We start from the raw sequence: 13,655 nt of genomic DNA, 5'->3' as shown, positions 1-13,655 counted from the left end.
TCTCATTGGTGTTGATTTGTTGTTACTTGCTGTTGATTTGTGGATTTGTTGCTAAGTTTTGTTGATTTATAGCCTTTTTTCCACGTTAATACTTACATACAAATGCATTGTTGATTTGTTGCTACTTGCTGTTGTTGGCTTGGTGTTTAATGGTTCATTTTATTGTTGGTTAATGGTTCAATATATTGGAAATGTCCTGCTTGCTGCCTTGCTGGTTGCTGTTTAGTGGTTCATCTTATTGTTATTTAATGGTTCATTATATTGGAAATCTCCTGCTTGTTGCCTTGCTAGTTGCTGTTTAATGGTTCATTTTATTGTTGATAATTTGGTATTACTAGTTATTGAATTATTGCTGGATGCTGGTTATTGATTTATTGTTGAATGTTGATAACTTGGTAATTGGTATTGCTGGATTGTTGGTTATTGATTTGTTGTGCAGTTTATTGTTGGTTATTAATTTATTTGTTGTTGTGTTTCTAGCCTTGATTTATTGTATTTATTTATGTAGTTTGAGGTTAGTTCAAGTGAGAATATGGGCGAATCCGGATTGCCGCCAGTTCCTCTTCCGAATGAATCAACAAGCATCAGATCTCCGACTGCATTGCCTCCTATCCCAACTCCTCATCGAAACATAAGGAAGCTTGCTAGTAGAGGTCGAGGGAAAAGAGGGGCTGTTGAAGAAGCTCCTGTTGATGACTCCGCTGAAACTGAGGCCAACGAAGGTAAGAGAAAATCTTGTAGACCTAGGTCTTGGACATAAAAATGTAATTGGTGTGGGGCTAGTTATGCTTCTGATACACATAAAAATGGCACTAGTAACATGAAAAATCACTTATTGTCGCAATGCAAAAAATTTCCGAAGGAAGCATTAGATCTTACCCAAAAGATTCTTTGTTTTCAAGATGTGATAAAGGATGATAGGAAAGGGATATGTAGTTCACTTTCTGCCGTGTCATTTGATGTTGATCGTTGTAGACAAGTGCTTGCTAGAATGATTATTGTGGACGAATTACCTTTTTCGCATGTTGACGGGGAGGGTTTTCGTTATTATACGAGTTGTTTGCAACCCAAGTTTCCAATTCCTGGAAGGCTCACTGTTGCTAGGAATTGTTGGAAGCTTTATTTGAATGAAAAAATTAAGTTGAAGTCTATTTTCTCTCAACTAAATCAAAATGTTTATTTGACAACTGATTGTTGGTCATCTGTGCAAAACTTGAACTATCTTTGCCTTATTGCTCATTATATTGATGCTAATTGGAAACTGCAAAATAGAAATCTTGAATTTTTGTGCTATCAAGAATCACAAGGGGGAAACAATTGGTAGGAAGATTGAGAGATGTTTGTTGAGCTGGGGGATATCCCGAGTTTTTTATATCACTGTTGATAATGCTAGTTCAAATGATGTTGCACTTTCTTACTTGAAAAATAGAATGGAGGATTAGAACTCACATCCATTAAGGGGAGAGTTTTTACATGTTAGATGTTGTGCTCATATTTTAAATCTTGTTGTGAATGATGGGTTGAGAGAAATGCATGAGTCAATTTTAAAGATTAGAAATGCAGTTCGGCATGTGCGTGCATCACCGGGTCGTACTGAGAGGTTTAAAACTATGATTAAGGAAGCTAGAATTCTGGAAAAAGGCACTGTCCATTTAGATGTTCCTACCAGGTGGAACTCTACCTTTTTAACGCTTGAAAGTGCTTTGAAGTTTCAAAAGGCATTTAAACGATTGGGGGAGAGAGATTCTAAATATGCTATGATGGCTGGTGGGATTCCTAAGTCTGAGGATTGGGAGAATGCAAGGCATTTTGTCATGTTTTTAAAATATTTTATGAGGTTACTAACAAAGTTTCTGGTTCAACGTTCGTGACATCTTCTCAACACTTTAATGACTTTTGTAAAATATTGTCTACACTTAAGCATTGGATGGGAAGCTTAGATACGGTACTTTCAGGGCATGACTGAGAAAATGAAGTCCAAGTATGATAAGTATTGGGAAAATATAAAAAACACAAACATGATAATTTTCATTGCAACTGTTCTTGATCCTAGGTATACGCTTCAATTGATTAAGTGGAGTTTTGAAAAGTTGTATGAAAAAGAAGATGCTGAATTCTTAACTTCAAAGGTGAAGGAGACGCTTTTCAAGGTGTTTGATAGCTATAGGCTGTTTGGTGGTAACTATCAAAGATCTACTCGGCAAGATCCTCCTGAAATTAGCACACAAGAGCTTGAGGCACATGAAACTTCTTTTGCTATGGAATTTTAGAAGGAAATGCAATTCAATGAGAGTGTTAACAAGAATGAGGTGGAGTTATATCTTATGGAGGCATTAGAGAAGAGTGGCATGCAATTCGACATTCTAAATTGGTGGAAAGTGAATTCCACTAAATATCCAATTCTTGGGCAGATTGCAAGAGATGTCTTAGCCATGCCAGTTTCCACAGTTGCTTCAGAATCGACATTTAGTACTGGAGGAAAGGTGTTGGATAATTATATGAGTTCTCTAACTCCGATGACAGCTGAAGCGTTAATTTGTACACAAAATTGGCTTCGAAACTCTCCAAAACTTGTCCTTGAGGAACTCATCGAGGAATTGGAGAAGTTGGAATTAGGTATGGTTAAGTTTCTACTTATAATTTTTTATTTTAATATAGTTTTTATTAATATATATTATTTGTTATGATTGCTTCTTGTTTATTATATTTTGTAGAAGTTGCACCCACTCCTGACCCTAGTGAAGAAGATTCTGGTGTTGAGTCTAATTGAGTACATCTTGTTATGGTAGGAATTGTTCTCCTTATATTTATTATTATTATTATTATTATTGTTGTTGTTGTTGTTGTTGTTGTTGTTGTTGTTATTTCAGGTTGGTTTGTATTAAGAAGTTTAGCTATTTTGTTGGAGAAGACACCATAACTTTGCTATCAGTATAATGACAATTTATTTTTATTTTCAGTTGTGTTGACTGTTGAACTATTAAACTTCTTTAATTGTCGTATTTGAATTCTGTTGTCGTTAAATTTCATTAAATCAAGACTTTGTTAGCTATTGTGTATTTCTGTTTGTTGATTTCAATGTTATGACTTTGCATAATAGTATGGTAGTAATATTTTTTAAATTGATAGAAAACCAAATAAACCAAACCAAACCAAACCGATTTTAATTGATTTGACTTGGTTCGGATGGCCTTGACAAAAAAACCAAACCAAATCGAACCGTAACTTAATTAGACGATCGGATCGAATGACTTTTTCCTAAAAAACCAAACCAAACTGCACCGCGAACACTCGTAGCTGTGGTAGGATATTAAGATGAAGGGAGAAGGGAGAACCGAACAACAATAAAGAGAGCCTTGTGTAGTGGTAGCCTTGTTAGCACTCAGCAGTCAAATATTGAGGGGTGAGACAAAAACGTAGAGTATATAATTAGCTAATTACGGATTTGCGGTAACATTTAAAACATGGTTTACAATCGCAGGTTGCCCCCAGAAATGTGTTGACAGGAGGGACTACGTTGAGACTTGGCAACTGGGCTCAGTAACCGCTGGCATCCTAATCCTAATTAGTTACTAATGACCGTAATCTGTAGTTGAGAAAGTGATTTTGTGTATTAGTATAGCAGTAGTCAGTATTTTGTTTTATGGAAGCAGCCTACCTAGCCGGCTAGCCCCCTCCTGGCTCTACAATCTACATACAGATTACAGAATACAGAATTTTAAATATTTGTTGTGTTTTGTATTGTCTCCCCCACCTCCACTCTGGAACATTATTCTATAGTAATTCGTTTACCATTCACCAATCAGTCTCTTCTCTTCTCTGCTCTTATAACCTGGATACTTTAGCCTTTTCTATTAGACTAGATTTGAATCTCCACGGCATTCTCTCTTTCTTTCTCTCTGTCTCTCTTCCCCCAAATGTTGTAGCTACAACACTCGCATTCCTCAAACTCTGCTCTCTCCGTCTTGAACCAAAACTAACGTGATGGGTCACAAGTCCTTGTTACAGGAGCTTCTGAAAGAAGAGCAAGAGCCTTTCCTACTAAACAAGTACATTTCCGATAGGAGAACCCACATGAAGACCACCACTACTACTCTCGTCTACAGCAAACAACGCAGCACAACTTTCCCACTCAATCTCTGCAAGAACGCATGCTTCTCCACCTCCACTACCACCACCACCACCACCACTAAATCCCCTCTCTTGGAACTCCCATCGCCCAATAATAACAAGAAGCCCATATTCCTTCACATTCCTTCTCGAACCGCCGCGCTTCTTCTCGAAGCCGCTCTCAGGATCCACAAACACAAAAAGACCAATCACGGCTTCGGCCTATTGGGCTCCTTCTTCAGGAGACTAAAGCAGAACCGCCGCAAGCACAAGCTCAAGGTGAGCTCCCTCAAAGATCGAGAAAATGTGATTAATAGATCCTACGAGTTGGGGTTTCGATGTTCATACTCTGTTTGGTCAGAGAGCAACGATGATGAGTCTCTCGACATGGAAACCTCAAGTAGCACTAGTACGAACTTTGATGACCACCACCACCGCCATATTATTCACAATGGAGGATTCTGTGAAAGCCCATTCCGTTTTGTTCTTCAAAAGAGCCCCTACTCCTCCTCCGGCCTCAACACGCCGGAGCTACCTTCACCTCCGCCCTCATCACCACAGACTCCCCACACTACGCAGGTTCGTTGATCAGTTTTTGTTTTCTGAGTCAACTCGTCTCTCAACCTTACTATATTAATCATTCAGGGGTTTAGTTTATTCTTTGTCGGTAATCTGCTATTTCCTTTAAGATTTAGCTCCATGGACCGTGTTGTTATTATTATTGTTATGCTTTTATGATTGTACTTTTCGATTCTTTTTCTGCCACATGCAAATCTTTTCTCCATTTTCTCACTTCAAGTGGACTTTTTTCATAAAACATGACAAACTGTGATTTTTGTTTGCTCTTGCTTGCCGTCATTAGATCCCCACATTCGCCATTAAGCACATAACGGTTCCAAGTTTGTATTGTATTCTTGTTCAATTTGTAAAGAGGGCATCTTGTACCGCAATAAACAGCAAGCATCGTCACTCAATAACATTAATTTGAATATTTCGTTAGAACTGGATGTACCTTCCATATTAATTTATAACATATTTGCTGATGAACATTTTATCTTATCTTAATAGGACAAAGAAAGTAACGGCGGTGAGAGTGTGCATAAATTCCGATCGGGGGAACTAGAAGAAGATAAGGAACAGTGTAGTCCCGTGTCTGTTCTAGACCCACCCTTCGAGGACGATGACGAAGCGCATGGAAACGACGACGAGGACGAAAATGAGGAGCATGGTTTCGATTTGGAGTGCAGCTATGCCATAATGCAGAGTATGTCATAATTTCATTTATTTATTTTTGTACCATTCTCTCTGTTTGTTGTGCCGTCGTTTTCCCTCAACGCCCCATCCCACACGCCTCTTTCATTTGGTGATGGAGAAATGGTGGTGTCACTGTTTTTATTTGTGTTCATTCATTTCATACTCAATTATCTTATCACTGCAGATTAATAATGAAAACTGTGCACCTACTTAATTAGCCTAAGAGCGAAAAATGATTCATCATTCTAGGTGATGTGATTGTGTCGATATTGTAACCGCGCTATCTATGTGGGTTCCATTTGGAAGATCACATATGCTAAGCACTCAGAGAGCATTTCCCATTCAATGTGGCTTTGGCGTACTCTTTGTTTTTACAGCTAAGTTGAAAAGTATTTGTGCCATTTTGTAAATAAATTCTAACGTGACCCACATCTTTTCATGTTAGGAAATCTCTCCTAGATTGGGATATACTTGTATTTAGTGCGCTGCATAACATTTGAGCTATCTTAGCCCTTTGGGGTTTCATAAAAGTTGGTCCTTTTTGGTTGTTGCATACCAATTCTTAGTTACAGATCAATTTAACATGGCTATGGTAATTAAACTAGTGGTGGAACCCATTTTATGATCTGTTTCGGGTTTCCCACGCCTTAAATTTCCCACTAATAGCGTCTGAGCTTTAATGCATCTTGAACTCATTGTTTTCCATGTTTTGCATTGTTTGAACATCAATCAAATATATTATTTATGATTGATAATTTTTTATTTTGACAGGAACTAAGCAGAAGCTATTGTACAAGCTTCGTAGATTCGAGAAACTCGCGGGGCTAGATCCGGTAGAACTCGAGAAAATAATGCTGGATCAAGAAGAGGAGGAGGATGAAACGGTCATGGAAGATGATGGATATGTATACGAGGCCAGTGAAGCATTATCGTGTAAAGAAAATTGCTTGATAGAACAAGTATTTGAAGCTCTCTTTGAGTCATCAAGACTTCAATTCCCAGAAGGCCTTAAGAGACTTGTATCTGATGTCATTGCAGAGGAAGAGAGGGAAATTGAGTGCTTAGAAGATTATAATAATAGGGACATGGTGGTGAGAAAGGTGTGCAAGAGAATGGAGCTTTGGAAACAAGTGGAGTCAAACACAATTGACATGATGATAGAAGAAGATTTTACAAGAGAGGAAAATGGTTGGAAGAAGAAAAATGTGGATCAGATAAGGGACATGGCTGGGGAGCTTGAACTTGCTATCTTTGGATTTCTAGTTGAAGAATTCTCAGAGGAGCTAGAATGTTAAAACCGTGGCCAAATTTTGACGCAGCTCAGCTAATTAAATTGTCCAAGATTTTACCTTATTCTTTCTTTTCTTTTTTCACCACCTTAGAATAGGCTTAGTTAGATATAATCTAAAAAAAAAGAGAAGTAAACCCAAGAAGATAATCTGGGTATATGTACATGACTCGTGTATGTAGCAAGTCGACTTTCTTAATATTTATAATTTTCACACTTAATGTTGATGTTATGTTTATTATTTACTAATTAATATTGGAAGAAGGAATTGTTAGATGTTAGTTGTCGGCGGAGAATAGTATGTAATGAGGATTGAGTACTACTCACTTCACTCAAGAAAGGATCAATTTGACAAGGACCAATCAGTCTAATCTTATGTTTTTTTCTTTTTCCAATGCCCCTTTTCTTTTCGTGTTTGGATATGACTTGTCAAGTCAAATTTGCATATTGTTTGTTTCTGGATTTCTTTTACTGATCTCCTTGTTGTGTTAATCAACCCAGATGGATTCTCTTCAGGTTATGCTTTTCCAGTGGCAGTGATCGATCGCTATCGTTTGCAGCTCTTGGTTTGTGTTGTGCTTTCCTGGGCCTATTTTGATTTCTGGGGATGAACGTTGTGAGACTGGGCTCCATCTATCAAAAATTCAACATCCAAAATAGTCAATATTAAAAATATATCGACTAGTATCCTGGCCCAATTGAAGCACTCTCTTTCTCTATAGAGGTACACTTGTTTGGTTTCTTCCCGTTCCACATTTACCCATTTAGTGGAACCAACGTATTCCTTCAGTTTGGGCCTACCAAAATTTTGTCAAGTTGTGTAAACAGTTTTATTTTATAGTATCAAGTATCAACCCCCTACAAATTTAGAAGAGATCACCCCTGTTCCCGGATGGCATGGAATTCTGACGTTCAAACACACCAAATTGTGTTTTGCTCCATGTTTGCCATACTTTTAACATTTTTATATGTGTTTGGTCTTCAAATGATGATCATAGTGTCTTTTCCAAGGACTTTCTCCAGTAATTTCTGCTTCTGTCCCCTTTTCATATGGTCCATCAAATAACAAAACTTTCAAAGGTGTCGGCTTCCCCAGTTGCCACATTAAAGAGCCTGGGCCAATGTCAATACGCCATCCATCCAATGCGTGCAAGTAATGTATAATGCATGTCCCAACAAAATATAAATTAAAATCAACAGCGTGACGAACTAAATTATTGGAAGAAACTAAGCCACCACTCCCATCTACCACCGACAACCAAGTTCCACCATGGGAAACAGTTCCAATGAAGAAGATGGAGGAGAACCCAACAAAAACAATTACCACGTAATAGACATGTGCAAGTGGAAAGTTAACCAAGAGAGACTAGCTTCCATGCAAGCCAAGATCACAGGTAGCCCTAAACTTTTAAGTAAAGGCGCAGGCAAGAGAACCTGTTGCATCTTCAGGGTTCCACAGAGCCTAATCGACGCAAACGGAAAAGCCTACCATCCCCGAATCGTGTCCATTGGTCCTTACCACCGCGCCCAATCTCGCCTGAACATGATCGAGGAACACAAGTGGAGCTACCTCGCTTCCCTACTTGCTCGGACACACCTCCATGGGTTAACTTTAGAGGCCCTATTAGAATCCCTGGCACCCTTAGAATCCAGAGCCAGAGAGTGTTACTCCGAAGCCCTTCAACTAGACACCCACGATTTCATCGAGATGATGGTCCTTGACGGTTGTTTCATCATCGAGCTCTTCCGCAAGGTTGCAAGATTGGTACCCTTTGAACTCAACGATCCCTTAGTCACCATGTCCTGGATTTTACCCTTTTTCTACCGAGATTTCCTCAAGCTAGAAAACCAGATCCCGTTCTTCATCCTTCAACGCTTGTTTGAGGTCTCAAACATCCCCCAAGATAAGTCAACGTCCTCGCTCACTGCCCTTGCACTGGAATTCTTCAATAACATTTTGCTTAGGCCAGACGAGGTGTGTCCTAGTTTATGATGCACAATTATATTTATATTTAATAATCCTACGTGTATATGTATTCAATATGTGCAATACAGGTAATAGCGCAGAAGAGCACGACGGCAAAGGGGATGCACTTACTGGACCTGATTCGGTCCAGCTTCATCCCGAACGACGAACAAGTGGCAGAGCCAAAAACGGTGTCAACACCAACGCACGTGATCCAATGCGTCTCCAAGCTTCGGTGTTCAGGGATCAAGATCAACCCGGGGAACGACAAAGAAACATTCCTGCAAGTAACATTCAAACACGGCGTGATCGAGATGCCGATGCTAACGGTAGACGACTTCATGAGCTCGTTCTTGCTCAACTGTGTGGCGTTCGAGCAGTGCTACAGCTCGTGCTCCAAGCAGTTCACCACGTACGTCACGCTTTTGGACTGCCTCATAAACACGTACAGGGATGTGGAGTACCTGTGCGACAGGAACATAATAGAGAACCACTTTGGGACTGAAGGGGAAGTTGCGAGCTTCGTTAACAACGCTGGCAAAGACGTCGCGGTTGACTTGGAAATGTGTTACTTGTCTCGATTGTTCAACGAGGTTCATCAGTATTATAGTAATAGTTGGCATGTTCAGTGGGCTACCTTCAAGTATAGGTATTTTGATACGCCATGGTCCTTTATCTCTGCACTTGCTGCCTTCGTTTTGTTGCTTCTTACTGTGGCTCAGACCTACTTCGCGGCTTATCAGTATTTTGATCCCCAAAAATTTAACTGATTAATTGACGCTGATTTTCTTCTGATCTACAATGACATACATACTGGCTCTGTCTGTAGAGTTGTTGCTCTGGTGTAACCAGTGGTGGAGCTTAGTTCAGACAAAGGGGGCCACGGTCCCCCCAAACTTTTTATAAAAAAATTAGTAGTACTTTTTCAAAAAATAAAAAATAATTCAATTGGTTTAAATACTTTATTATGATTTAAAGTACCTAATAAATTTAATAAGCAATACTCTTTCTACCTTTAAGTTTAAATATAAAAAATTAGATATTTTTATTTATTTAATTTAATATTATTTTATATTTTACTATTTATTTAATTTAATTTTTTATATGATAAAAAATAATTGAATATTCGATAAGTATTAATATTATTGTATTTGTATAAATTGATAAAAAAATTCAATAAATATTATAAATTTTAATATTTGTTCTTCTAACTTCTTCTTTACATATTCTACAGGATATATATTTAAATTTTATTATAAAATAATAATGAAAAATTAAAGAATTGATGCATTTTTTAAGAGGAAGACTAATATTTAAGAAGGAAAACATATAATTTTTACAATATCAACACATGTAGATAGTTTTTCTACTTTAATGAATCGCGAAAAAAGTGAGATACAACTTTTAAAAGTTCAAAAAGTTACATCTGATAAGTTTGACCTTAATTTTTTGGAACGAGACCCTGAAAAACAGCTTTAAATTCAGCAATATCACCAAAACCAGAGAAATGAGATTAGACGAGCTTATCTTAAATGGAGTCCATATAAAAAGCATTTTGACAATTATCTTCATTATGACCCCCCCAAAATTTTATTCCAAGTTTCGTCACTGGGTGTAACCCCTTTTTTGGCACAAATTTTCACATATCATCTACTTGATAAAAATAGCTTCTAGCCACTTTGTGTATCTTAAATAAGCGTCGTTAGTCGTTATGTGGCAAAATCAAAGTTTCATAAACATAGTAAAAGAAAGAGGTTTCATTAACATGTATAAAATTTTTTATTTTTACTTTGAATTTAATTTTTTATTTTTTACTTTATTAATATGTATAAAATTTGTAATTATTGAATTTTATATTTGTTTGAAAATTTTTTATTTCTCTGCGAGCAACGTCGAGTAGGGTAGGATTTAGAAATTTAGAATACGAGTAAGGTTAGCATCGAGAGAATCTCAATCCCTATATAGAATAGAGTGGAATTTTTAAAAAAAAGTTTAACTTTTAGGTAGGATTAGGGTAGAGTCCAAATCCTATCCTTTCCTATCTATTATCAGTTTGTTAAGAGAATATAATATTTTTAACTGTGTGGAAGAATATAATATGATATTGTCATTTTGATTTTTTTATTAAAATAAAAAAACAATAAATGACAAAACGATACTGAAGTTTTATAATTTTTAAAAAATTAAAAATAATAAAAATAAAATACTGTTGTAGTTTTGCGTTTTTCGAAAATTAAAAAATATAATAAATGACAATTCCGCGTGTCAAATTGAATTTATGTCAGATTTCTCCGCATATACGGGAAACACGAGAAAATCGCTGAACATTTTTTAAAATACCAAACTTATCTCAATATTTAAAAAGTTTAGCTGTAATGTTATATACACTTATACAAGAAATACTTGTCAATAGGTACCCATGAGGCCATGACCCCGGTCCATGGCTAAGACTTCTTCTATTCTTACTGCTTTGTAGACGTCGTCCACGTATTCAGAAATCCAAATATCGCAAGCAAGGGGGTATATATCGATGGACCTATTCAAGCAGAGGATACTTGGCGAAATTTAGTTGAGACAATGGGATGGTGGTCCTCCCAAAAGTTTTATTAAAAAATTAGTAATATTTTTTAAAAAAATAAAAAATTAGTTTAATTGTCTCAAATATTTTATTATAACTTAAAAGCATTTAGATTTACAGTTTCTTTATTTATATTTGGTAACTCTCTATTCAATAAGTAAGTCTCTTGATTAATAGATTGATTCGTGTAATATTAATTCTTTCAATTTCTACAATTACTACAGAGCGATCATTTTGAACAGTGAAAACAATAAAAAAAATTGAGAAAAAAATTACTGAAAAATTTAATTCTGATTCAATTATTGAAGATTTCAAGTCATTAAAGATTCCAAAAATACTATTATAAATAATTTTATATTTTTTTTGTAAAATTATTTATTTATTATTTTATTAATAACAAATTTAAAAAATAATTATATTTATAAATTTTATTTTAATATAAATATTATTATTAAATTTTAATATTAAATTTTTTGCCTCTCCAAACTTTTATGTCAAGTTTTGCCACTAGCAGAGGTAGTGATTTTTCCTTGCACACTACATCACCTAAACCCAAACTAAAATTTTTTTTTTATCATATATATCAAATAAATGTTAATTACTTAATGAAAAAAGTTAACAATCAACAATCATAAGTACTTACAATTTTATTTCTTTTTGAGTACGTACAAATACAATCTTTTTATCTCTATTTTAAGATACGTTATTATACTGACCATTTGTATCTATATATAAACACTTCACGCCGTTGCGCATGGCAACATTGGCACGAACTTATTAATTTAGAACAAATGGAACACAACTACAAAAGATGGATCTTCGTTTTGTATTTAAGAGGAGCAGGTACACATCACCCTTTAGAGTAATGTTAGATACTCAAAATATTATAGATAATAAATAAAAAATATATGATCAATAATCTATAAAGTACAAACATTTCGCTGAATTGTCGTGTTTACGTGTCAGATATATTTTGGACACGACATTCATTAACCCTTATTCGATACACATGTTTGTCTTGTCCAACAGTGTCCTTATAAAAGATAAAAAAATTTTCTTTGGACATACTTAGACGCACCTAAATATCATTACGTATTAATGCGTCCAGCCTTATTCTTAACATGTATTCTTGAAATAAATTTGAAAATAATATATATTATTATTTATTAAGACAAAATATTTTATGTTCTTGCTGAGTTTGGCCGGTGTATAGCTCGTCCGTCGATGAATGTCTTCAAGCTTCTTGTCGGGATGAGTTATACGTCGGTAAAGAGAGAACAAGGGGGTGGGTACCTGCAAAAGACACTCCGGCGCTCAAGTCAGTAAGTGTTTAAGAAGTATAAGAATAATTCTATGAATATAGAATGTAAGACATGATATAGAACTTATAGAACTTATCATGTTTCTCCTGAGATTAGATATAGAAGATTCCTTTTATAGGCATAGAATTGATGAATGATATTCATGTTATGACCGTTTGGTCATCGAGTTTGAAATGATGGTCATTAAATCAGTAATGAAGGTGTCGGTTATAGAATGAATGATAATTAAGGCCGAGTTATAACTTATAATGCACAATAAAGACCGAGCTATAAGTTGACTGATCACAGCCCCCAAGCGTTGTCTGCCGATCATATGATCCATGCTAAGCTTAGAAAATAAATGAGTTATAACTCGGTTAAAAGATAAGCATATAATGATATGGTGAGCCCCCAAGCTTAGTCGGGTTATTATGTCGGCACTTATCCAAAAAGTAATTGAGTGATAAGAGTCATTCAATCAAGATAGTTATGTGGGTGATACTTTTCCGCTTAAGAAAAATATTAGCATTTGATTGTATGTGAACTGAAAAGTTCAGAGATAGATATCTATTGACGGAATCGATTGTATGATCTGAGGATATAATGGTTAATTATCTTGGGAATTTTTTCGGCCCACAACAACTAATTGATGTATTTCTCGTTCAAAGCAATTAGTTATTGAATATTTACAATTTATAGTGAAGGTCTGACATGAATAAGATAAATTGAGAAAATGAATAGGTCGTATAAAGTCGCAACATATATTGAATAATATATATTGTAAAAGTAATATAGTTCAAAGTAAAAAAATATACCTTGAAAGTTGATAATTGTAGAGAAGAAGACGATGTATATGAATGTCATACATGTCAAATGTGAATATCTGAATTTTGTTTTGTAGGACATGCTTTAATTTGATAATAAAGCAACAAGATAATAGTTATTGAATTATACATTTAGTATAATGTTTGTAACAGTTACAGTATGACGAATGATATTCCTCGTGCAATAATAATAAATTTTGAATGTTTGCATGTGTTTTTGCTTAACTTTTTGTATTAAACAAATAGTAACATAAAATTTAATAGCATAACGTGAATAGTGTACAGTTATATACAATTGATATACAATTAATTTTTTATGGAATCCAATTTTAAA

The 13,655-nt window shown here is 35.4% G+C and overlaps 2 protein-coding genes across 2 annotated transcripts; both read left to right on the top strand.

Annotated features, from left to right (window-relative positions):
• The first annotated feature begins 3,558 nt into the window (after nt 1–3,558).
• On the top strand, nt 3,559–6,873 carry LOC107493759 (uncharacterized). The gene is made up of 3 exons (XM_016114807.3): nt 3,559–4,689; nt 5,179–5,374; nt 6,136–6,873. The coding sequence occupies exons 1-3, from the start codon at nt 3,985–3,987 to the stop codon at nt 6,657–6,659; spliced, it is 1,425 nt and encodes a 474-aa protein (XP_015970293.1). The 5' UTR covers nt 3,559–3,984; the 3' UTR covers nt 6,660–6,873.
• Nucleotides 6,874–7,640: 767 nt separating this feature from the next.
• On the top strand, nt 7,641–9,626 carry LOC107493758 (UPF0481 protein At3g47200). Its single transcript, XM_016114806.3, has 2 exons — nt 7,641–8,627; nt 8,708–9,626. The coding sequence occupies exons 1-2, from the start codon at nt 7,923–7,925 to the stop codon at nt 9,386–9,388; spliced, it is 1,386 nt and encodes a 461-aa protein (XP_015970292.1). The 5' UTR covers nt 7,641–7,922; the 3' UTR covers nt 9,389–9,626.
• Nucleotides 9,627–13,655: the final 4,029 nt, after the last annotated feature.

Source organism: Arachis duranensis, chromosome 6 (assembly GCF_000817695.3).
Source record: "Arachis duranensis cultivar V14167 chromosome 6, aradu.V14167.gnm2.J7QH, whole genome shotgun sequence".
Classification (NCBI taxonomy): domain Eukaryota; kingdom Viridiplantae; phylum Streptophyta; class Magnoliopsida; order Fabales; family Fabaceae; genus Arachis; species Arachis duranensis.
This window is presented reverse-complemented; position numbering and strand designations above follow the sequence as displayed.